Source organism: Poromitra crassiceps (assembly GCF_964638095.1).
Source record: "Poromitra crassiceps genome assembly, chromosome: 13".
NCBI lineage: Eukaryota > Metazoa > Chordata > Actinopteri > Beryciformes > Melamphaidae > Poromitra > Poromitra crassiceps.
The window spans coordinates 11,862,131-11,887,724 of NC_139644.1; the positions used below are offsets into that span (position 1 = coordinate 11,862,131).

At 43.9% G+C, this 25,594-nt stretch overlaps 1 protein-coding gene across 1 annotated transcript; it reads left to right on the top strand.

The window, feature by feature from the left end:
* The first annotated feature begins 3,868 nt into the window (after window positions 1-3,868).
* On the top strand, window positions 3,869-25,048 carry LOC310788140 (caspase-3-like). Its single transcript, XM_083649653.1, has 7 exons — window positions 3,869-4,223; window positions 14,684-14,731; window positions 15,191-15,241; window positions 15,630-15,655; window positions 15,771-15,891; window positions 16,093-16,576; window positions 20,194-25,048. Exons 1-7 carry the CDS (start codon window positions 3,983-3,985, stop codon window positions 20,357-20,359), a joined length of 1,137 nt encoding a protein of 378 aa, XP_083505779.1. The 5' UTR covers window positions 3,869-3,982; the 3' UTR covers window positions 20,360-25,048.
* Window positions 25,049-25,594: the final 546 nt, after the last annotated feature.

Here is a 25,594-nt window from a genome sequence, read left to right on the forward strand (position 1 = left end):
GTGCAATACGTGACTGATTTTTTTTTGTTCATGGCTCATTGTTGTTTTGGCAAAGTTTACTTATTTGTTTATTGATAAGGAGCTCAAACAAAGGCTGTGTCTTTTTTTATTATCAATTATTTTATTTTAGCATTTCAGACAGCACCAATACATCACTGATGAATATTAACTAAGCTCTGGTTATCTGACCTATTTTCTAATGCAATGAATGTATATGTACATTGTACAAGGAACATGTTTTCTTAAATAAACATCATTGCTGGACAATTTGTGATAAGCCTAATATTATTTTGAATATTCATCCACCATTCACTTTTCCATCTACATTTGGTAAAATGCTTCGAAAAAGTTTTACTTGGTCAAACCCAAAGATTCAGCTATATTTAGAATCAGAACATAACATAAGAGAAGACAACAATTCACTCAGACCAAAAAAAAAAATTTTTTTTTTTTTAATTCAATTAAAAATTAATTAAAATATTCGAATATAATTCGAATATTAAAATGTATAAAGCACTGAAATTCGAATTTGATTATAGAGGGAGATTGACAGCCCTAGTTGTCATAGACTGTGCTCCATAGTTGATTGCTCTATTGCTGACAAAAATGTGTTATTGTAAGTCGCTTTGGATAAAAGCGTCTGCCAAATGACGTAATGTAATGTAATGTAATGTGTGTGTGTGTGTGTGTGTGTGTGTGTGTGTGTGTGTGTGTGTGTGTGTGTGTGCGTGTGCGTATGCGTACGTGTGTGCTCGTACACTCTCACGTGGGTACGCAGTTGCAGCTGATGTTGTGGAAACAGAGGGCAGAGCAGCTTATTCTGGATAAAGATATGGGGAAACTTGTGTGAATGAGTGTGCCTATGAGAATGAGAGTGCCCGTGACACGGGCACTCATTCAGCTCTTCAGTCATTCACTTCTTTCCCGCTTAAGAGAAACCCTCTAATTGTCACGCCACTAAAATTATGTCATCAATCACCCTTTTCCCGCTTCTATCTAGCGTCACTGTTTGTGGGAGGTAACGTTTATTTTAAGCCAATCAGAGTAAGACACCTTTTCCCATTCAGCCTATCACCATCAAGCTGTCAAAGCTAAAAGCTCTCCGTTTTCTCTGTGTGATCTGTTGCTTCCCAGTACGTTCCTGCGACCCGCCTCCACCCCATTCTCCTCCAGTCCTCTCTGAGATCTCAGATTCAGAAGCTACCCCATCAAGACCAAGACCTCATCTGTCACCAGTCTAGACTCCACGGGGGGGATCTTCATTCCTATTCCTGGCTGCTCTACCCCTGCTGATCATAACGTCATAATCAAGCTGACGTTATGATGGAGTCCAATCGCCAAAAATAAATTATATCTTATGTGCCTATACAGGCTCATGTATCTTATAATCTAATAAATTATCTGTCATTCTAGAAATGTGTCTCTCTGGTTGAACTCCAAATAGCCTAAGTATGGCAGCTCTAGACCATTTCCTGCCCTAAGATCTAACCATGCACAATCACGTAACTGAGCATTTGTGAGGTTACCAAAATGTTCTTTGAAAAAACTCTCAGTGATAGTTGTGACCATGGACCCAGTATCCAACAATGATGGGATCACAATTTCCCCCATTTTAATCTCTACTACTGGACAGTTTGGTTCTGAATGAAGCTTTGTCTCTAGATAGGTGTGACTCTGCTCACTAGCAGGCTCTTGTCTGTCCCCTTGAGCTGCTCCTTTTCCAGGCACATTTGCCAGGGCGGACTAGACAGAGAATAATCCCCAAAATAACAAACCAAGAAAGCTACAGGCTAAGTAGGCTAGCCTACAGGGTACAACACATTGTACCCCTTAAGTATCCTGTAGGCTACATTGTCAACTACAGGGAAAAATGTCACTTGTACCCCGTATTAGTATAGGGTGTCCTGTAAGTACGGGGTACAACACAGATCTTGTTACCCTGTAGGCTACTTACAGGGTTATTTGGGGGCTGTATTCTAAAGCGTTACCCTAGGCCTAGATTCAACTAAACTCTGAAGAAAGCACATTGAGTAGGCTAGGGAGTAGGCTATTTACATTGTACCTATAGCCTACGTATGTATGCCATTTGTTTTTGTTGTGTTCAGACGATTTCAGTTGAAATCTAAAATGTTTTTGCACTAATGATTTAAACGTTCAGGTTTGTTCTATAGTCAAAAGAATAGCCTATGTAACATTGCTGTTTGCACTGTTAAAATAAAATTGAATAAGTAGGCCTACATGCTAATGTGAAGTTGTAGGCTACCAAAATAGCCTACTGTTTGCACTAGCCTATAGCCTAGGCTGTTTGTTTGTTTTTTAATACAGCTGTTTTATTAAGAATGAGAAACTTTTGTTTTAAATAAATATAATATACAAATAAAATTCAAATAAAATTATTGGATGATCTAGGAATAGGCTATGCGCAAAAGTGTTTGCTTGTGTTATTAGCAGACTAGCTGGCCCCAAACAACAACGTACGCGTTTCAGCAAGAAGCCTTCGTCAGCGTTCACAACGAAGCCTTCAGCGTTAAAGGCCGGGTTTTCCGTGGGGAATATGAATATATATTAAATCTCACGCCCCTAAGGTTTTAGAATCCGTTGAAATTTTTGAAATTGGTTGTTTACAGCCTGAGATATCACCAGAAATCCACTCTGTGTGTGGGGGGGGGGGGGGGGTGGGGGGGGGGGGGGGGGGGGGTGCGGGGACTCGAAATACTACATTTCCCACAATGCACTGGGCTCGCGTGGCCTTCGTTTCCATGCCCACCCCTCAGGCGTTTGGCTGATATCAAACTCCAGTAGGTGGCGGTAATGCACATATATGTTTGCCAACCGCCATAAAACTCAAAGAAGAAGAAGACATGGAGAGAAGACATGGAGAGAAGAAGAAATAAATCGAAAATAAATCGAAAATCAATTGCCTCCAAATTGCACCAAATGTAAACGGTAGTATATATGTCGGGAGATGTCTTCATAAAAAAAATTTCATGCATTTTAAGGCATTTTCGTAGGAGTTACGCGCATCTGATGTTGTAACTATTTTCTGTAAAAATGTGTAAAAACGGGTACATTGCTCAGCGTTGATTTCGTTACTTCAACCCACCTACTACTAGATGTAAAATTTGACGAGCTTTCCAATGCCGCCAGTCCCGTGTCGATTAGTGCTTCCGTTCCCGAGATAATGGTCTCTTTGCAAGGAACTATGGGAAGCTAATATTAGCTACAGCAGGCTAGGCGGTTGACAAGATGGCTGCGTTTTTGTTTTGGTCAAGGCCTCTGAAGGGGCGTGGAGGACCTCTAGAGGCGGGACCATGGCCAACAACAGTTGTAGTTCATAGGTGCACGACTTCCGCAAGGCGGACTTAGGCCAGATGACGCGAAACGCGTCGGCTGGCCCAAAAAATATGTGAGAGATGCTTGATATCTCTGGCAGTGAATATCCAATTTCAAAAATTTCAACGGATTCGAAAACCTTAGGGGCGTGAGATTTAATATATATTCATATTCCCCACGGAAAACCCATCCTTTAAGGCTTCTTGCTGAAACGCATGTTGTTGTTTGAAACAGGAATAAAACCCTCAAAAGGACATTTTCGAGTGCTGGCTCCTTCTCTCTACTGCTTGTGTTATTAATAATAATGTGTAAATGGTTGACGCTGAAGCAATTGCAGTTATTAACTCACTACCGAGTGACCCCTACACCCCCCCCCCCCCCCCCCCCCCCCTCCGCCCGGACTGTAATTTCCCCTTGTGGGACAAATAAAGGATTATCTTATTTTACTGCCCCACATTCCTTATTTCCATTTCAAGAAGTTGGCCCTAGTTGGAGGGGGAGGGGCCTGGATCCGCCCATAACTATAGGAAACAGATGCTGCTGGGTGCGTTTCACTTCTTTCATGGTAGTTGGCAGAGAATACGGTAAAACTGTTGCAATACAGGACGACAATTTCGGCCTATTTCTGACGAGATCATATTGATTAGAAATGGCCGGCAATATTAAGAAAGCTATACGGGAGATACTGAAGCGCCTGACGCAGGAACAGCTGAGGGACTTCATCACCGAGCTGACGGAGCGCGAGGAGAGGGTCAAACTCTACCAGGTGGAGGGGAAAGAACCGGCCGTCATCGCGAAGGTTTTGTACGATACCTTCGAGGGGCAGGGAGCCTTTGACGTGTCTCACAAGATACTGAAAGAGATCTGCCCCGTGCAGGCAACGGAACTCGGTGAGTTTAGCAGAGGAATGTAGCGCTCTAAATCATTAAATGATGTAGCCTAAAGCAGAAGCCTTGTAACGACGCATTATGTAATAACTGCACATTATGTAGGCCTAATAAAATGCCAAAATGTAATAACATCTCACTTTCAATATGTAATAACGGCGCATTATGTAATAAAATGCGCAATATGTAATAAATCGCCTCAACGCAATATGTAATAGCGTTTGACGCATTTTGTAATAAATGTATTACATATTGCACAGATTATTACATATTGTGGCGGTTGCATTTTTTCTGGTTGGAAAGTAATAAGTGGCCGCATTATGTAACAAAATTAGAAAATGCACTGACTTTGTCATGGGGGGGGGGTAGAGTAGGCTAATAAACATATTATGTGTCAAAACCAGTCAAGCAACTATATAGGCTATCTATAGTTGTTATTTTAGGCTACTTTATTTGATGATATGGTAATTATTTTACTTATTGACTGTTCTACGTTAAGGAGATACTGTGTGATACGGTGTTATGTTATGCTATTGTGTTAGGCTATGTGGATATTTCATGAGTGCCAGCAACTTGTCCCAATTTCCCCCTGGCCATGCATCAGTCCGCACCCGACTTGCTTTTCAGTTCTGGCATTTACAAGTGATAGAAGCGTGGTTGACATAGCTGCATTTACTGCCTCAATCCATAGATTACAGGGCCATTTAATCATAGGAAATCCATTAAGAGTTGAGGATTGCAGTCAGAGACGTTTATGAATTGTCTGATATTACGCACGTACAGTTTTTTTGGCTGCACAATTCTGTTATTCGGCCGCTCCGATTTATTTCACAGCAGTAAAAATTGTGTACATTTTACAGTAAAATGCATCAATCTGGTGCACTTTGAGAGCAAAAGTAAGAGGCTAGATCTATGAAGAACTTTGTGATTTTGAAACAATTGAAAAAGAAGCAGTTTACATACTAGTTATCTAGCACATTTTACCACAAATTAGACCAGTATTCATGGGAAATACTGGTGTATTGTGTAGAGTAGCAGGAACATAGAGAGGGACAACTTCTCTCTTTAACATCACCAACTGGTGGATAATTTATTTACACAAAACAAAAACATTACAGTAGTGATTTATTACCTCAGTAAACACTTTCCTTGAGTTTAGGGTGTCGCTCACCAGTTGCAAGTATTCAATGGCCACATGACCATATTAACTGCTAATTTAATATTAAATGCTGACAAAATAATTAAAAAAATCATGTTAATACTAAAAGGCAATTTTAATGATTAAAATTGTAATCTAGAGATAAATATGACCATAATTGGCCATGGCCCTGCACTTTACAAAACACGGACTTTGCACATAGACTAACTTATTGTTTTAAATTGTATTGTTTTTCTCTGTTTTTATTTATCTCCTACTATTTTCTGTCTGCTCTGTATTTTTAACCCCTGCTGCTGTTGCTGTTGCTGACGCCTGAATCTCCCCTCAGGGATAAATAAAGGTTTCAATTCAATTAATTGTGTTAATTTAAACCGGGTTATCAAAGTTTTGATGGCTGAAGGCCAATTTAGGGAGTAGGCTAATGACTAGATAACAATGATCCATCGCCAATCATGTTAAAAATTGACATTTTTTTCAATGGAGTTTGGTGTACATACAAACGTTACTGACGGTAGCAAAAGCAGCAAGCAGATGCCGCCTCTCGTTCGTCACCTCTGGGCCGCTTCAGTTGCGGGCGGCTGGGTCCTGGGAAAACCACGGCACGTTGTGGTGCCGCAAATGCTCTGTTATCGAGTTTCTTGCCAGTATTATTATTTGACTTTGTGACCACAAAGGGGACATTTTCGGGGACAGCTCCAGCCGGGGACAGAGCAGCTCTCTCTCTCTCTCTCTCTCTCTCTCTCTCTCTCTCTCTCTCTCTCTCTCTCTCTCTCTCTCTCTCTCAAAATTCCGGCCTTATAGAATATTTACAAACCCAGTCAAAATGTAGCTATTGAAAAATGATCAATTGAATCATTTTTTACATACATAAAATATTTATAGCAAACACATTTTTAATTTTAAAATAATTTTTGTTGACGTTTATTTCAAAAATAATTATCTATGCACTGCTGTCTGTGCTTACAGTGCAAAGTTAGTGAGGAGAGCCTCACCACTTGTTAATTAATTAATTAATTCGGTTGAAAATTGGTGGAAGGGTGTAGCATGATCCAAACGCATGAGAAACGCATAGCCTATTGAGGAGCGGCAGGAGCCCATTCTCCAATAGTTTTGATGAAGGATTTTAGTCTGAATATATCCTCTTGATCAGCCAAAGTCCATCTGCAACATCAAACAAAATAGAATTAAAACTAATTTTAAATGAACAAAAAACCATAACATGTTGCTGGCTGGCAGCAGTTAAATGTCTAAATGCTTGCCGATTTAAATCAAATGTGCATGTCTGCAATCCTCAATTCCATCCTCAAAGTAGAGCGGGCGGGCGGGGGGAGCGTGGGGGCGGTGCGGAGAGGCCGAATAACAGAATTGTGCAGCCAAAAAAACTACGTGCGTAATATCAGACAATTCATAAACGTCTCTGCAATCCTCAACTCTTAATGGATTTCCTATGTTTAAATGACCCTGTAATCTATGGATTGAGGCAGTAAATGCGACTATGTCAACCACGCTTCTATCACTTGTAAATGCCAGAACTGAAATGTAAGTCGGGTGCGCACTGATGCACGGCCGGGGGGAAATTGGGACAAGTTGCTCGCACTCATGAAATATCCACATAGCCTAACACAATAGCATAACATAACACCGTATCACACAGTATCTCCTTAACGTAGAACAGTCAATAAGTAAAATAATTACCATATCATCAAATAAAGTAGCCTAAAATAACAACTATAGATATATAGTTGCTTGACTGGTTTTGACACATAATATGTTTATTAGCCTACTCCCCCCCCCCCATGACAAAGTCAGTGCATTTTCTAATTTTGTTACATAATGCGGCCACTTATTACATTTCCAACCAGAAAAAATGCAACCGCCGCAATATGTAATAATCTGCGCAATATGTAATCCATTTATTACAAAATGCGTCAAACGCTATTACATATTGCGTTGAGGCGATTTATTACATATTGCGCATTTTATTACATAATGCGCCGTTATTACATATTGAAAGTGAGATGTTATTACATTTTGGCATTTTATTACATAATGTGCAGTTATTACATAATGCGTCGTTACAAGCCTGTTTGCACGCATATATCAATCTATATAATATCAATTCAATCATGAGAGGCCAGTTGGTAGGATTAGACAAACTTTATTTAGCAATCGGCATGCATGGCAAATACTTTGGCGCTTGACTCCATTGGCCAGTGGTGCTGCTCTTGAGGCAAGAGGAGGGCACCTGCATAGGCTAGGAGATCCCCCTTGACTCCATTGGCCAGTGGCGCTGCTCTTGAGGCAAGAGGAGGGCACCTGCATAGGCTAGGAGACCCCCCCCCCCCCGTGGAGGATCAGGAGTCAAGACTCGTTGGTGGCGGACTGGGGAGGTGGGTGGGGCAAAACAACGCTTCGGAGGAGGCTTCGAGGGAGATGGACTGCCGTGAAGCTACTGCTGCTATGATCGGCCAGAGAGAGAGAGGTGACGTAGAACCCTTGCTATATATATGAGGATTAACTGACGTCATATTTGACGTCATAGCAGACGTCATACTAGGACTTTGACTGACCACGTTATGCTAGGACTTGACTGTCGTCAGGGGATGATCGGATTATGCATGAGTGGCCTTCAGCTTGAAATATGGTCTGGAGACCTCACTTCAATCATGAGAGGCCAGTTGGTAGGATTAGACAAACTTTATTTAGCAATCGGCATGCATGGCAAATACTTTGGCGCTTGACTCCATTGGCCAGTGGCGCTGCTCTTGAGGCAAGAGGAGGGCACCTGCATAGGCTAGGAGATCCCCCAAAAGGAAGATCTGATTACCGGAGGTCAATTGAGATCTGCAGGCGCCGGTAGTTGATTGTACTTTTCCCTTCGACCCTTTTAGCGACTTACAGCTATTTGCGGCTGGCGCTCCCAACTCGGTCGGGCACCCTGCGATAGCGCTTCCCAGCTTGGCCTACCTGGCCGCCTTGGCGCTTCGCGATTGTACTTTTCCGGCCTTCGACCTTTTTAGCGACTTACAGCTATTTGCGGCTGGCGCTCCCAACTCGGTCGGGCCTTCGTTCTTGGTACATGCTTTTCCTGCCTTCGACCTTTTTAGCGACTTACAGCTATTTGCGGCTGGCGCTCCCAACTCGGTCGGGCACCTCGCGACAGCGCTTCCCAGCTTGGCCTACCTGGCCGCCTTGGCGCTTCGCGATTGTACTTTTCCGGCCTTCGACCTTTTTAGCGACTTACAGCTATTTGCGGCTGGCGCTCCCAACTCGGTCGGGCCTTGGTACATGCTTTTCCTGCCTTCGACCTTTTTAGCGACTTACAGCTATTTGCGGCTGGCGCTCCCAACTCGGTCGGGCACCTCGCGATAGCGCTTCCCAGCTTGGCCTACCTGGCCGCCTTGGCGCTTCGCGATTGTACTTTTCCGGCCTTCGACCTTTTTAGCGACTTACAGCTATTTGCGGCTGGCGCTCCCAACTCGGTCAGGCCTTCGATCTTGGTACGTTAAAGTTTAGCTTGGCGCTTCCCGGCTTGGCCTACTTGGCTGCCTTGGCGCAACTACCCTGACTTTCTCCGTGAGGGGCTGGCCTCTCTCGAGTGGGTCAGCAGCTGCCGCAGCACGGGGAGGGTGATGGGACGCCTGGCGTCTGGGGCGGACGGGAAAGCCTTAGCGATCCCTTTTAGCAGGGACTTGATGATGGCGAAAGAGAACAGGCTGGGGAACGCGGGGTCGTATCGCCTTGCGTGGAACTGGATCCCCGCCACTAGGCTGCGGATGTAACGGGGGCGCAGGCGTCGGGTGGTTGCGCAAAAAGTAATGAACGCGCATACCGTGGGGAGCAGGACCGGGTAAGTGCGAAGGTCCACTGAGACGCAGAACGAAGCGAATGACCGCCAGGCCGAATCGTAGGCTTTGACCGTGGAACTGGCCAGGCCGTTCCTGATGAAGAGTTGGGCAGTGTGGAGTAGATTGGTGAGAAGGGGATTGTGGTGATGAGGGGGCAGGACGGGGGGGGGCTGGCTTACGAGAGGGTGAGGGCGGAGAATGGAGGGATCGGCGTTGGAGATGGGTCGGCCTCGGGGCAGAGTCTGCGGAACGCCTGAAAATTGAAACGGGAGAGATGATCAGCAAGGATGTTAGAGTGACCGGGGAGGTGCTGGGCTACTATAATTAGTTATGGGCGACTGAGAGCCAGGTCAGGCGCCGCACGAAAGGCATGATATCCGGGGATGCTGAACGCCTCTTATTGACTATGGCAACCACCGCTGCGTTGTCGCATTTTACGGCTATCCGTTTCCTTGCCCAGAGATGCCCCCACAGGTGACATGCGACCACTATTGGGTAGATTTCGTACAGCGCGGAGGACTGGTCCAGCCCGGCGAACTGCCGCGGCCATGGGCCGGTGAACCACCGGGCTCCGAAAAGCCCCCCGAAGCCCACGTCTGTGAAAAATTTCAGGTCGTCAGCCGACGAAACGACGTCCTCGTAGAAGAAGGAAACCCCGTTCCAGTCCGATAACAGGTGAGACCAGAACCGGAGGTCGGACCGGCAGCCCCCGTCGAGGGTGACCGGGTCGAGGAGCCCGGGGACTGAGGACGCCAAGTCGAGCAGCCTAGAAATGAATGAGCGGCCCTGGGGAATTATGCGCATGGCGAAATGTAAGTGGCCGAGGAGGGACAGGAGCTCCCGTTTGGTGACGTGGGTGGCGGATGTATGAGCCTGGGCGATTTCGCGGATCCGGGTGAGTTTCTCGAGGGGGAGAGAGGCTTGCATGAGCTCGGAGTCGAGGTTGATGCCCAGGAATTCAAGTGATGATGCGGGGCCGGCGGTTTTCTCCTCTGCTAGAGGCACGCCTAGCTTTCGGAACACCCCCTTCAGTTTAAATAGGGAGACCGAGGGGACCGACGGGGGGTCCACCAGCAGAAAATCGTCCAGCATGTGGAGCACGGCGGGGAGACGCTCGTTATTCAGCAGGATCCAGCATAACGCTTCTGATAGGGAGTTGAAGATGGCGGGGCTGCTCCTGCAGCCGAACGTGAGCCTGACCGCGAAGTAGAACCTCGACTCCCATTTGATTCCGAACAGCGGCCATTGGGAGGGATGGATGGGCATGACTTTGAAAGCGTCCGAGATGTCGGCCTTAGAGAGCTGGGCGCCTCTCCCCGCAAACTTAATAAGGAGGATGGCGTGGTCTACTGTGGCATAGTGGAGGGAGAAGGGTTCGGGGGGAATTAGACTGTTTATGCTGGGGGTGGGGCCGTGCCGGGGTGCCGAGAGGTCGATTATCATTCTTTTCTTGCCGGAATATTTGCGCGTGGCGATGCCTATTGGGCTTGTCCGGAACACCGGGAAGGGGGGGGGACTTGAAGGGGCCGATTAGGAATCCCTTAGATAGTTCTTTGGCGAGAAGTTGGGAGACTACTTCGGGTTCCTTGAGGGCGGATTGCAAATTTTTTGATATGTGGGGGGCCAGGGGGGGGGAGACTACGCCTATCCTGAACCCCTGGGAGAGGCCGGACAATAAGTAGTCGACGAAAGGGCGGTTGGGGTGAAGGAACAGCTCCTGTGTTAGAGCTGGGACGTCGATGGGGGTGGAGGGGTGGAGTTTTAGTATCCCCGGAAGCCTGATCTCTCCCTCTTGGGGGGCAGCTTTGGGGGGCGGTTCCTTCGCGGGCAGGCGGAGCGGGGGTGGGCGTCCCCGCAAAAGCTACATGCGTGCAGGAAGGAACAGTTAGGGACCGTGCACACGTTCTCATTGAAATATTTGCAGAGCGTGTTGAGGCCATAGTTATGCACCTGATTGCCTGCCTGGGAGGAACCGCTGGTGCCGGGCGCCCGGGAGGGGGCGGCGCCGGACTGGAAGGCCGCCTTTGGGCAGAACTGTGCGGAGTGCCCCGGTTCGCCGCACGAGTAACAGGTGTTCGCCGGCCGCCCGCTAACCAGCGACGTGAATATCTGCATGTCCATGATGGACCAGTTAAGCCGCGTATTGGCCTGAGTGATCATCAGGGCGGCTTTAGCGGAGAATGCTTTATGATATTGGTAGAACAATTTACCGTGGTTGGAGTAGAGGTCCCCTATTAGCGCTAGATATTTGTCTAGCTCATGGCGGCGCTCTGGGTACACTTCGCAGATCACGTCACGGTAGACGCCAAACGTGTTCAGGAAGTCTGTTAGGAAGCCTGACCAGTGGCATGCAATAGTAGGAGGCAGACTCAGAGGCTTGTCCAGGTTTAGCAAAAATGTGATTTATTCACAATGTGCAGGTGATCCAAAAAATAAGTACAAAAAATAGAAAATTCCAAATAAACAATTAACTTGACTTAACTAAACAAAACTCAACTCATAATAACAGAACTTAAATTACCATCCCATGCACACAGCTACATGCTGATCTCTCTCCCCAGCAGCCCAAAAGCAACTGCTTATATAGCCACCCCTTCAATCACCAAGAGCCCCTCCTGTCTAAACCATTGTACTGGTGCAGGTGGAGTCCGTACATCTTCTGAAACAGGCAAGTATCAAAGTTCCAAGTTGTCACACAATTCCACATAGAAATACTTAAACACAGCTCACCATTAAACATAGGTTTGCAAGCTTTACCTAAACAGGTCACAAACATTGATAGATCACTGAGATTTATTTTCCTACCCCCCCCACACACTTGGTCTTACCAGTGACCTCACTACTGAGAATGATTGACTGACTGATTGATGACTGAATGCAGGTGATGCAAGTAAGACTAATTGATAGATGAAGATTGAGAGGTGATATGCAATGGGGACAAATGGTGTGTTCTCACCCACTTTGTCACAAAGTCACATAAGGAAAGGTCTTTGGGCAGGCGGGGGTCGGACGACTTTAAATAGACGGGGCCATCTGGGTCACCCGTAACCTTCCTTTTACACTCGGGAGATGGCAGGAGTATGCTAACTAAATTAATGTCTCTGCCCTTTAAAATCTTGGACCTCAGCCTCGGAGAAACATTAGCACAAGAAGAAACAAAAGGCATACCGAATGGGATGGCGGGCGTGGCGGACGCCAGAGTGTTCATCTGGGCGGGTTGGGTGGTGGTGGGGAGCACGTCGGCTTGCTGCATGGGCGGGGGCAGGATCGGCTGCTGCGCCGGCTGGGCTGCAGCGAACGTGGGGGGAATGGGGGGGGGGTTTCCAGGGCGCTCAGACGAGCTTCTACTGATCTGCTCGCATCTAGCAGGGACAGCAGAATGGCTCTTGACGACCCCTGTCGGCTCGGCGGAGCTACGAATGGGGCCGCTTCCGCTTCCGGAGCGGCGGCCTGAAGGTCAGTGCGACCAGGAAGTACGTGGCGTCTCGCGGCGGCCCCGCGGCCTGCATTTCCCCGGCGGCTCCCAGCTCTCGGGGCAGCTGCCTCTACTGGTCTTCGCCCGCGGCCTCTCGCACGTCCGCGCCGAGCGGCCTCTCCCTCCGGCACGCTCGCACGTGTTCTTGGGCGTCCACGGCGCGGCGCTTCGTCTTCTGCTCTCCTACCACGGGCCGTCGCAGTGGCGCGCCCCGTGCCACGGGAACGCCCGCTGGGCCTTCTCGTCGGGGCTATGCTGGCAGCCTGTGGTCCGGCCGCTTCGCCAACGTCTTCGTCGGATGCCTCGGAAAGCAAGTACGCTCCGTGGCCGGTCCGGAACAGGGAAGCGATGTCTAAGCTGTCGTCACTGTCCATGGACTGCTCTGGCTCGGAACTCGACATACCAGGAATGGAGAGGGGAGCGTTGAGATCTGCGGGGAATATCCACGAGTGGAGAAGGCTTGAGGATGCTGATTCGGTCTGCAGATATGGAGCAAAACAACGCTTCGGAGGAGGCTTCGAGGGAGATGGACTGCCGTGAAGCTACTGCTGCTATGATCGGCCAGAGAGAGAGAGGTGACGTAGAACCCTTGCTATATATATGAGGATTAACTGACGTCATATTTGACGTCATAGCAGACGTCATACTAGGACTTTGACTGACCACGTTATGCTAGGACTTGACTGTCGTCAGGGGATGATCGGATTATGCATGAGTGGCCTTCAGCTTGAAATATGGTCTGGAGACCTCACTTGTATAGTTAATTGAATTAGCTATAATTGAGTCATGCATTAATGGTCTTAAAAAATGGATTTCAGTTCAAAAGCTCGAGTTGAGTTGAGCTAGAAACTTTTAATGTAGGCGTCGTAACTACATTAATGATCACATGGGAAAAAAAACATTTTTCTCATGAGTGGGAAAGGGCACACGCAAATACCACCGTGAAGTAACATGGTACTTTGACTCAACTTCAAGTTTGATACATTTCCCAAGAGACAGAGCTCTGGGTCGAATGGAATTGATGTGTTCATAATTTTTGTTAGAGTGTCACATAAATCACACCAACATGTTGTGACTTTAACACACTGCCATGTGCAATGTAACATTGTGCCCTCCTCAGATCCTGCCAGAAAGACGATCAAAACTCCTCTAAACCGCATGGTTTCAGAAGGCACCATACTTATTTATTAACACACACGTTATAACTGGGGGGAAAAGAGCGATGGATAAAAATATACTTAACAAAAGAGTGCAAAACAGAGCGGAGCAGCTGCAGCAAGCCTGCACATTACTTCCTTCCTTTGTAATGGTCCCACTCAGAAACCAAGACCTGCCGCTACCCAACTTGGTAGGTAGGTTCACAGTCACCCTATGGGCGGAAAAATTACATTAGTGGAACACTAGGTGGCGCTATAACAGCCCTCTTTACGTTTTGGTCCATAACTTTTGAGCCCTAGCATACAATCAAAATTATTTTTTCCCTGAATTCCTTGGGTTATTCCGCATCTGCTGATGGAGGCCCTCCCCATCTCCGTCTAACTAGAGTTTCCGCCATTTTCTCCAAAAGCTATCCCCCCTGCTATTTCTCCTTCAAAATTTGTCCAATCTTCACCAAACCACATCACACAGCGTGTGTGGACTGTCCTGCACAAAACTTATTTCGCTGTTTTTTGCAAGACCACACCGTTGCGATATAATCGATTTCCGAATCGTACATAGGTTCATGGAGTACTCTTCTACTCTGACCTAAAACTAAAACTCCCTCTCTCTGCCCCCCACCCCCTCTGTCTCTCTCTGTGGTCCTCAAGGCTACTTCTATCAATATGAGAACCAATTTGAATTTTAAATTTTAAATCTTGGTCAGTCCTCTGGGATAGAGAAGGAAGTAGATGTTCCTGATGAGGTTATACTGTAGAAGTAAGAAGTCTGTCATCAAATTATTTCAGCTATATTCAACATTTCTCTGTCTGTATTTCTGCAGCCAAAGCGACCATTGAATTGGGCCTAACTGCACCTGATTCCGGCGCCGGTGAGTGGATTTCTTTTTTGTGAATATTGAACACTGCAGATCAATTGTTGTAGCAGTTGCAGTGTTTTTTAATTTGAAATTATTCATAATTTGACCATTCCTGCCTGGAAATTATCGTTTTCTTGGGATGGACATATAGGCCTAGACCCGTCATAAAATCCAGCCTGCTACTGTGGGGTGTCCCTGTACCTATTTTTCTGATCAATTAGAGGGAACTGACATGTGATTAGCCTTGTGGCAACATGAGGGAAACAGAAGTATGTCTACAGTCCAAGAAATATCATGCAGTCTCTCGTTCTCTCGTCAATATGAGAACCAATTTGAATTTTAAATCTTGGTCAGTCCTCCGGGATAGAGAAGGAAGTAGATGTTCCTGATGAGGTTATACTGTAGAAGTAAGACGTCTGTCATCAAATTATTTCAGGGCTATTCAACATTTCTCTGTCTGTATTTCTGCAGCCAAAGCCAAAGCCAATGAATTGGGCCTAACTGCACCTGATTCCGGCGCCGGTGAGTGGATTTCTTTTCTTTCTTTTTTGTGAATATTGAACACTGCAGATCAATTGTTGTAGCAGTTGCAGTGTTTTTTTATTTGAAATTATTCATAATTTGACCATTCCTGCTGGAAATTATCGTTTTCTTGGGATGAACATATAGGCCTAGACCTGTCATAAAATCCAGCCTGCTACTGTGGGGTGTCCCTGCACCTATTTCTGATCAATTAGAGGGAACTGACATTGTGATTAGCCTTGTGGCAACATGACGGAAACAGAAGAATGTCTACAGTCCAAGAAATATCATGCAGTCTCTCGTTTTCATTCCTATGATGTGATCAATGTCTACATTTCTAATCATTACCCCCCCCCCCCCCCCCTTACTGTGATCATCTGTCCCATAGAGAAACAAGGGAGCTCTGGCCCAAAGGTGGCTGATTTCTTCATGCAAATTATGAACACAATTATGAAATTATGCTTTATTATGAACACTTCTGAACAAAACGTGTAATCTGTCTTCTTTTCTTGTTGATCTCTGACTGTAGATTTTGGAAAACTATCATATGGGACCAGGAAAAGTGAATGGTGTGTGCTTGATCATAAACAACAAAGACTTCAAGGACAAGGACAAAAATCCAACTCGTGAAGGAACCCAGATTGATGAAAGTGAGGCTAATTTCAATTAATTCTAGAAATAATTCCTTCTCAAATGTAAACTGTGCCAATATTCCATTCCTTATCTACATGTGCATAATGTTTGTGTTCGTGTGTGTGTGTGTGTGTGTGTGTGTGTGTGTGTGTGTGTGTGTGTGTGTGTGTGTGTGTGTGTGTGTCGGGGGGGTGGGGGGGTGTTTTTGTGTATTTCAGAAAATCTGGTGAAAGTGTTTGAGTGGCTGGGATTCGAGATGCAGATAGAGAATGATTGTGAGAAAACTAAGATGCTGTCTGTGGTGGAGAAGCTTGGCGAGATGGGCCACAGTCAGATGGACTGTGTGGTCTGCATCGTTCTCAGCCACGGCGAGGAGCGAAGTGTGCTTGGTGTGGATGGCCGCCCCGTCAAGATCAGCGAGCTCAAGGCGCCTTTCAGTGGAGAGAAGTGTGGAACTCTGGATGGAAAACCCAAGCTTTTCTTCATCCAGGCCTGCCAGGGCAACGAAGAACAGCAGATAGTCCACATCGAGGCCGACGAGCCTGCACTCTGCGCTGATGGCTCTGCTTACTCCCTTCCGGGAGTTGCCGATTTCCTCATAGGCATGGCCACTGTTCCTCTCTTCCCCGCCATGAGAGACAAGAAGGAAGGCTCTTGGTTCATCCAGTCGTTGTGCAAAAGTCTGGTCGAGTTCGTGCCCAGGTTAGTGAAAGGGGTAACACTTTACAATACTGTAACACAAAAAATGGGTAGTTATTGATGAACTAGTCAGGACAGGAACTAACCATTAGTTCATGAATAGTTAATGATTAGTTCATGAATACTTAATAGGTAGTTCCTTAATGGTAGTTACTTAAGAACTGACCATTAGTTACCATGTTAACAAACCAGTAAGTCATGATTACTTCCTTTAAAAAATATATTTTTTATTTCGCTAGTTCATGAGTAGTTAATGGGTAGTTCCTTAATGACCCTTAATGGTAGTTCCTTAAAGATCCTTAACTCATTGAGTGCCAGCCACTTTTGGAGAACGGACGCTCCCAGTGCCAGAGTTTTCAGAGCGTTTTCAGTGATTTCTCGAGGCCCACAGAATATTGTGTGATATTACTATGTAAGCACCGAACACGCACAAAGAACGAGCTGGCTCTATTGTATCATCAGCAAAAAAAAGTTTATTGATACCATTTTCCGTTCTTTAGTTATGAGCCGGAGAAGATAGGTTGTTTTGAGCAAAAAGACACATTTCAATTTAGAATCTGAGATATTCAGCCTTTTGTGAAAGGAAGCATTTCAAGCACATCATTGACTCTGAAGCTAATATTTTCTGATATAATGACACCTCAAAAATAATTTCCTTCAATAAAAGAGTGAAAACAAAGGAATTTTGTTTGGCCAAATAATATTTTTTAGCTGCAACCAGCAGCGCTGGCCCCTGCGTGCGCAGACCCTACACCTTCTTGCTGGTCTTGACTTACTGCTGGTGGGCATCAGATAGCCTATTCTAGCTTGTTTGCTCTCTATGCATCGAGCCTGCTGCCTGGGTCTGTGTGTACTGTCAATGGTTGTATGCTGTAGTGCCCTGCGTGCCCCACCCCCCCTCCTCCTCCTCCTCCGTGGTGGGAGGAGTGTCTCTGCTGCGGTTTGCTCTGAGTTTGATCTGCACTGAAAAGTGCGCTGCATCCCCCCGCTTTTTTACAGCGTGTCGCCAGCTGAGAATAATGTAACTTTTCAGAAAGACGCTGGTGTCGCCGTGTCGGCAACTAAATCATATGGATGGGCTATCGCAGCGGACACGGATGGGGCTCAATTGTGGCAGCAGATGACTGCTGTTCACAGGCACAGCTGACGTTATGCTTCACGCATATCGATGCGATTTCCGTTTCCTCATGACTTCTTCTCTCTTTTCTCCTGGCCTTTCTGTAATCTGGAGAGCACTGTCGCCACCTAATGGGTCCCTAAAATAGCTTTTACACATTCAACAGCCACCATACTTTCACAACAGATGGATCTGGCTTTGATGCACGTCCCACCGTCAAAAAACGCATTGGACGTCGAAAGACGTCCTTGGCACTCTACGTCACTATTTAATTGGACGTCGAAAGACGTCCATGGCACTCAATGAGTTAATGGTGGTTAATAACTGACCATTAGTTACCATGTTAACGAACCAGCAAGTAATGATTACTTCCTTAAAGTCGAGCTGAACCCAAAAATTACTTTTCTTTTCTTTTAGTTCAAATACCTGGGTATGCAGTGCACCCATTTAATGATGTATGCAAAAGAAATCACAAAAATCTAATTCCTTTAGTTTTTCACACTTTTTCACATCAAAAGTTCATTTTTCAAGATTTCATTGATAACACTAATCTACAGTTTGCTGACGTCACCTAGTACTATCAAATTTCTACCCCATTTCAACCAATCATATCACGACATGCAGCTGTCAATCAAATCTTCATTTCAGGATAATTTTCTCTTCCAAATGAAGTAGAAAATGGCACCTAGTGCCTGTCATCTGGCAGAATTCCTATCCCATGAACTAACTACTAACATGGCCAATTGCATGAAACATGAACAAAAAACAAAAACTATAATCTCTTAGAATGGAAAGAAATGTAACTGGCTCGTTAAAACGCGCATTCCAGGAATATCGTATTTACAGAAATAGCGTAAAAGGCGCGCGCTTGAGAGCGTGGTAGTCAGGGGTCTCCCCTCGGAGATTTCAGGCGGGCGGGCAGCACCCATGCATCGGATTGTCCGCTCGCTCCGCACGAAGCAAGTGGCTGCCTGGTACTCCGCGGATCCCACTCGCGTAGCACGACAACACGCTGAATCCCACTCGATTTGGGGGTGGAACACGCCATGATTGACCAATGCCAAAGCCAGTCGACAGAATTGTCAAATCAAATCATCGACACGCATATGGTCCGCCTCTCAATTTGTTTTCAGTCTCTGACGCTCGTGCTATTGCATTCGCCTCCGGTTCACTTCGACTTTAAACATTTTTAAATTCCCGCTAGTTCATAAGTAGTTAATGGGTAGTTACTTAGGAACAGACTATTAGTTACCATAGTTGTTACTAGGGAATTAATCAGTAGTTCATGATTACTTCACCATTAGTTAAACCTCACCTGGAGTCAAACCTCACCTGGAACAACTCTTGTATTTATTTGTTATAGGTAGGGTGATGGTAACTAATGGTAAGATAATCATGAAGTAATGATGCATTCCCTAGTAACAACTAAGTATGATGGCCTGCTTTACTTGAGGGGGCACAAACATGGTAACTAATGATAAAGTAACCATGAACTAATGATGAATTCCCTAGTAACAACTAAGTATGATGGCCTGCTTTACTTGAGGGGCACACACATGCTAACTAATGGTAAAGTAATCATGAACTAATGATTAATTCCCTAGTAACAACTATGGTAACTAATAGTCTGTTCTTAAGTAACTACCCATTAACTACTCATGAACTAGCGGAAAAAATTAAGGAAGTAATCATGACTTACTGGTTCGTTAACATGGTAACTAATGGTCAGTTCTTAAGTAACTACCATTAAGGAACTACCTATTAATTATTCATGAACTAATCATGAACTAATGGTTCGTTCCTGACTCGTTCCTCAGTAACTACCCAATTTTTGTGTTACAGTATTGCAAAGTGTTACCGTGAAAGGAAATATTATCGATCTGGATATGCTAAGATCATGTGCATTTCAGTTATTGTCGTGAAATATATCCGCAGTATATAGGCCTATACGAAAAAAGATCAAAAGCTGGAGCCAGAAGAGCGTAACATTTTGGATATCTGGAGATCTAATTTATACATCAAGTAAAAGCCCTTGAGGAGATCTAATTTGTAGTATCTATGTGAATTTATATGATGACATTATTATCAAAAGATATCTACAACAGTTGATGAAACCATTTTATTTTGGGTCTTATGTAAAGTGTATCAAAACCTGCTTATGCCCCTCTGGCTCCAAGACTTTGATTTGTATTAGAGAACAATTAAATTAATTCGAAATAATTAAGTAAAATAATGTCTTAATAATAATTACCATATATGTTACATTCATAGTTTCCAACTCATTATCTCACTTAGACAGTTTTTGTTTTCTTGTGTTCAGACATATAGGTTTATTAGATGTTGTTTTACCTGAGGAAGGCAAGAGCTATCGCCGAAACTGTCAAGGTAAAACAACATCTAATAAACCTATATGTCTGAACACAAGAAAACAAAAACTGTCTAATTGTTACGAAGACATGATGAACGTCATTGAATCATTATCTCACTGTTTCATTTTCACCAGAGGGGTTCACCTACTGGATATCCTGACCATAGTGCAAGCTGATGTCGCTGAGAAGACAGGCAAAGTCAACCATGTACCGGTGAAGCAGATGCCTGAGACGCATAATTGCATCAGGAAGCATGTGGTTTTCCCAATACCAGAAGCACCTCCTCCCATCATTCAGTAATGCAGGGATACTCAATTTGCTCTGTCCGGGGGCCACTTTTGTATAATGATAGGAGGCCAGTTAACAAACAGACAAACAAACAAACGATAATATTATTTTTTCTGTGCAGCAGCGGATTGTAGGTTTTTGGGGTGTCAGCCGGTGTTAAAGGAGCCCAGTCTAATACTGTAAGCTACTGAGATGCTTAAACCGCGGATGACCTGGGTGACGCGCTCGCTACAGCTGATGTTACATACGATACCATTTGCATTGAGTGCTGCATAAGAACGACGAAGAAGGCTTGTCCTTGATGTTCGGAACCCATCCATTTATTCCATTTCACCGATGTGAATACAGCAAAGTTATTTTCAACAGAAAGTAAAGGCAGACACAGCGCACCAAACAAATGTTCCCGCTGCTGGGCGACACGGTAGCGACACGGTCAAAAACCATTTGCCCTTCCGGGTCAAACACCTAGTGAGTGGTGGTGAAGGCAAAGAACTTTTAATGGAAAGAAATTGCAGCTCCATATCAAAGAACTTTTATGGAAAGAAATGACAGCTCCATATTGCCCCATTGCAACATCAGCGCCCAGCAGCCTCCGCCATTTATTTTTTTTGGAAGCGTGACAGCGCCAAAAGAACATCGCACAGGCTCGCAGTGGTCAGCTGCGGTAGCGCTGGCCCCTATAATCAGCCTCTCTAAACAGTAACTCACCGGGAGAACACTCTAAACTTTGGGGATTCACATCTTTTCCGGGCGTACTGCAAATCTTGATTGAAGTGGTGTAGTGCAGGGATGTAAAACAACAACCATATTGTGGAAACTAAGCAAAATTTTTCGTTTTCTTTGTTTAGTTTTTTCAAGATAAATACCTAATGAAAAGGACCCGAGGTTCAACTCCCGTTGAGTTACTGTTTAGAGAGGCTGATTATAGGGGCCAGCGCTACCGCAGCTGACCACTGCGAGGCGCATTCTGTTTCCAAAAATGGCTGGAGTGTCGTCTCTTTCCTTCCACGCTCTTTGTCCATATTGCCCCATTGCAACATCAGCGCCGAGCAGCCTCCGCCATTTTTGATTTTTGGAAACGTGACAGCGCCAAAAGAACGTCGCAGTGGTCAGCTGCGGCAGCGCTGGCCCCTATAATCAGCCTTTCTAAACAGTAACTCAACGGGAGAACACTCTAAACTTCGGGGATTCACATCGTTTCCGGGCGTAGCCTACTGCAAATCTTGATTGAAGTGGTGTAGTGCAGGGATGTAAAACAACAACCATATTGTGGAAACTAAGCAAAAAAAATAGTTTTTAATAGTTTTTTCAAGATAAATAGCTGGTAACACTTCATAATACTGTAACACAAAAAATGGGTAGTTACTGAGGAACGAGTAAGGAACGAACCATTAGTTCATGAATAGTTAATGATTAGTTAATGATTAGTTGATAGGTAGTTCCTTAATGGTAGTTACTTAAGAACTGACCATTAGTTACCATGTTAACGAACCAGTAAGTAATGATTACTTCCCTAAAAAAAGCTTTTTTTCATTTGTTTTCATTCACTAGTTCATTAATAGTTAATCGGTAGTTCCTTAAAGATCCTTAATGGTAGTTACTTAAGAACTGACCATTAGTTCCCATGGTAGTTACTTAAGAACTGACCATTATTTACCATGTTAACGAACCAGTAAGTAATGATTAATTCCCTAAAAAAAACTTTTTTTCATTTGTTTTCATTCACTAGTTCATTAATAGTTAATCGGTAGTTCCTTAAAGATCCTTAATGGTAGTTACTTAAGAACTGACCATTAGTTCCCATGGTAGTTACTTAAGAACTGACCATTAGTTACCATGTTAACGAACCAGTAAGTAATGATTACTTCCTTAATTTTTTTTTTAAATATTTCACTAGTTGTTAAAGGAGCGCTCTGCCCATTTTCAACCAGCTTTGTATCATTAGAACATCAGTAGTATATCAGGAAACTGTAAATGGTTTTGAAGTCTGTCATTTAATTTGACAGTTATTGAGTGTTAAAGTGTGGACCAGTGACATCACTGGTCCACACTAACTCAAATTAATAACTCATTAACTCAAATCAACTCTCAATAACTGTCAAACTAGATAGTTTGACAGTTATTGAGAGTTGATTTGAGAGTTGATGGTAAAGTAAGCAGGAAGTAATGGTGCATTCCTTACTAACAACTCGGTATATACTATAGGAATACACCATTACTTCCTGCTTACTTTACCATTACTTAACATGTTTGTGCCCCCTCAAGTAAAGCAGTACATCTTACTGAGTAGTTACTAAGGAATACACCATTACTTCCTGCTTACTTTACCATTACTTAACAACTAGTGAAATATTTAAAAAAAATAAGGAAGTAATCATTACTTACTGGTTCGTTAACATGGTAACTAATGATCAATTCTTAAGTAACTACCATGGGAACTAATGGTCAGTTCTTAAGTAACTACCATTAAGGATCTTTAAGGAACTACCGATTAACTATTAATGAACTAGTGAAAGAAAACAAATGAAAAAAGTTTTTTTTAGGGAAGTAATCATTACTTACTGGTTCGTTAACATGGTAACTAATGGTCAGTTCTTAAGTAACTACCATTAAGGAACTACCTATCAACTACTCATTAACTAATCATTAACTATTCATGAACTAATGGTTTGTTCCTTACTCGTTCCTCAGTAACTACCCATTTTTTGTGTTACAGTATTATGAAGTGTTACCAAATAGCTAATGAACAGGACCCGAGGTTAAAACCACAGCAACGCACTTCTGACGGAGTGGACGACAGCCGCATTTGTGCAACAGTGACAACACAAACTGCAGGATTAACATCTTTTCCGGGGGTATTGCAAATCTTGGTCTATTCTATTTACTTATACTATTTACTTATTTATTCAATGGCAGGATCAAAGCAGAAACATGTAAACGTTCATTCTGAATTTAATTTATTAAATAAATACAGCACTTTGAAATCATGGGTTCAGATTGACTAATTCAATTTACTGATTTATTTATTTCTAAAGAAAACACATTTATTGATGAAAGATCAGCTCCATGTTTGCTTATACTGTATATAGATAAAGCTGCATTAATTTGTCCCAATTTCCCCCCAGGGATCATTAAAGTCTTTCTGATTCTGATTACATTTGCTGAAAAATTCACTGACTACAACAGTAGGCCTATATGCAGACATGGTCCAGACTATAATCGGGGGGGGAAAATGTCAATGTAGAATTTGCAATCATGTATAAATCTATAGCCTACCCATAACAAACATTCAAGTAAATGTATGTTAACGTAAAAATGTAGAGTGGATAGGCCTGGATAGACTGAACCTGGCTAGAAAAGTTAAGCTATTTGATTACTATTAGTTAAGCTAATTGATCCTGCCATTGAATAAATAAGTAAATAGTATAAGTAAATAGAATAGACCAAGATTTGCAATACGCACGGAAAAGATGGTAATCCTGCAGTTTGTGTTGTCACTGTTGCGCAAATGCGGCTGTCGTCCACTCCGTCAGAAGTGCGTTGCTGTGGTTTTAACCTCGGGTCCTTTTCATTAGCTATTTATCTTGAAAAAACAAAAACAAAAAAACGATTTGCAGTACGCCCGGAAAAGATGTGAATCCCCGAAGTTTAGAGTGTTCTCCCGTTGAGTTACTGTTTAGAGAGGCTGATTATAGGGGCCAGCGCTGCCGCAGCTGACCACTGCGAGGCGCATTCGGTTTCCAAAAATGGCCGGAGTGACGTCTCTTTCCTTCCACGCTCTTTGGTGAAGGCAGCACCTATATAGAATACCTGGGCCCAGGTAACATGGCACAGCGACACCCCATGGACAAATAAAAATATGACAGCACACAAATCCACCAGAAATATGACGAGAACACATTTGGCACTTACAGCCTAGTTTAGTCTGACAATTTTGTGCACACAAGATAGTTAGGTTAAGTTAGTTAAGTACATACATAAGTGCCTGAGTGGCGAGCAGATGGCAGTATTTGACAATTTAGCTGGAACTCAGACAACTTTTATTTCATGTTAGTTTTCATTGTGAATTATAAAATGGTCAGGGGGCCACTCTGCACCCTATCGCAGGCCGCATCTGGCCCCCAGGCCACAAGTTGAGTATCACTGCCGTAATGCATCTGTAGCTCAGAGACAACAAGCATCTTTCATACTGTTTGCATTCATACTGTTTGCTTTTTCGTATAACTTTCTACACTGTTGTCTATAACTGTACCCCCTTCTCCCTCTGTCAACTTTTCATGAAGTCACTGTTGTCACATATTTGTTTCTATTAAGTGCTATATTTCTATTTTGTCTTGATTTTAAACAAGTACCTCCCCCTACACAGGTGGGGATGATTATTTTTACCTGCATTATAAAGAGGCTGATAGCATCATTCTCTATGATGCTCTGATGAAGGCACATGCCCAAACGCGTCCTTGAATAAAAAAAAAATGAAACTTGAGCAAAGTCTTGCATGTATGGAGTGTTTTCTGTGTCATCACTGCCATCATTGATGCCCTGAATTACATTGGAAGAAATATGAAGTTTTCGTTGGTAAGAAGAAGCAGCCCGTGTTCATCAGAGAATCAGTGCAGAAATTAATTAAGAATCCCACCTGCATTTGAGCTTTTTTCTTCAGGGAATGACATGTATGAAATATTTGTCTTTGTTCTCATTAATGTATGCAAATGGGTTATTACAAATAAATTATCACAATGATCCTGCTGCTGTCCGCATCTTATACAAAACATTTATTTTGAGTGGTGGGTCTGATACTCTGATTTATACCAAATGCCCCCAAAATATTTCAAAATGTGCTGATAAAGCCTACCTTTCTTTCTTTTTCTTATTGTGATCATTTACTTTTGGAGGGTCTTTACCTCGTTCAAAATGTCATCCACAATAAACTCTCTTCAAATAAGGGATTACACTGTCCTTAAAACAATAAGCTACACAATACGCAACTGTACTCATTCAATTCCATTGTCATGCTGCGGACCAATCCTGGTATCAGTGCTGTGAGATACCAATCACAGATGTGGAATTTTTGGTATAAGTGCCTTTTATAGTTGTACTGAGTTTTTGTGTGTTCTTTTAAATGTTATATCTGTTTTTTCTATGGACCTTATGTCTGATAATGAAGTTGATTGATTAATTGATTGAATAAGTGTTCAATGCTCATCTTTCACAAAAACAGCAGTAACCATGTTTCACTGAGATGTTTTA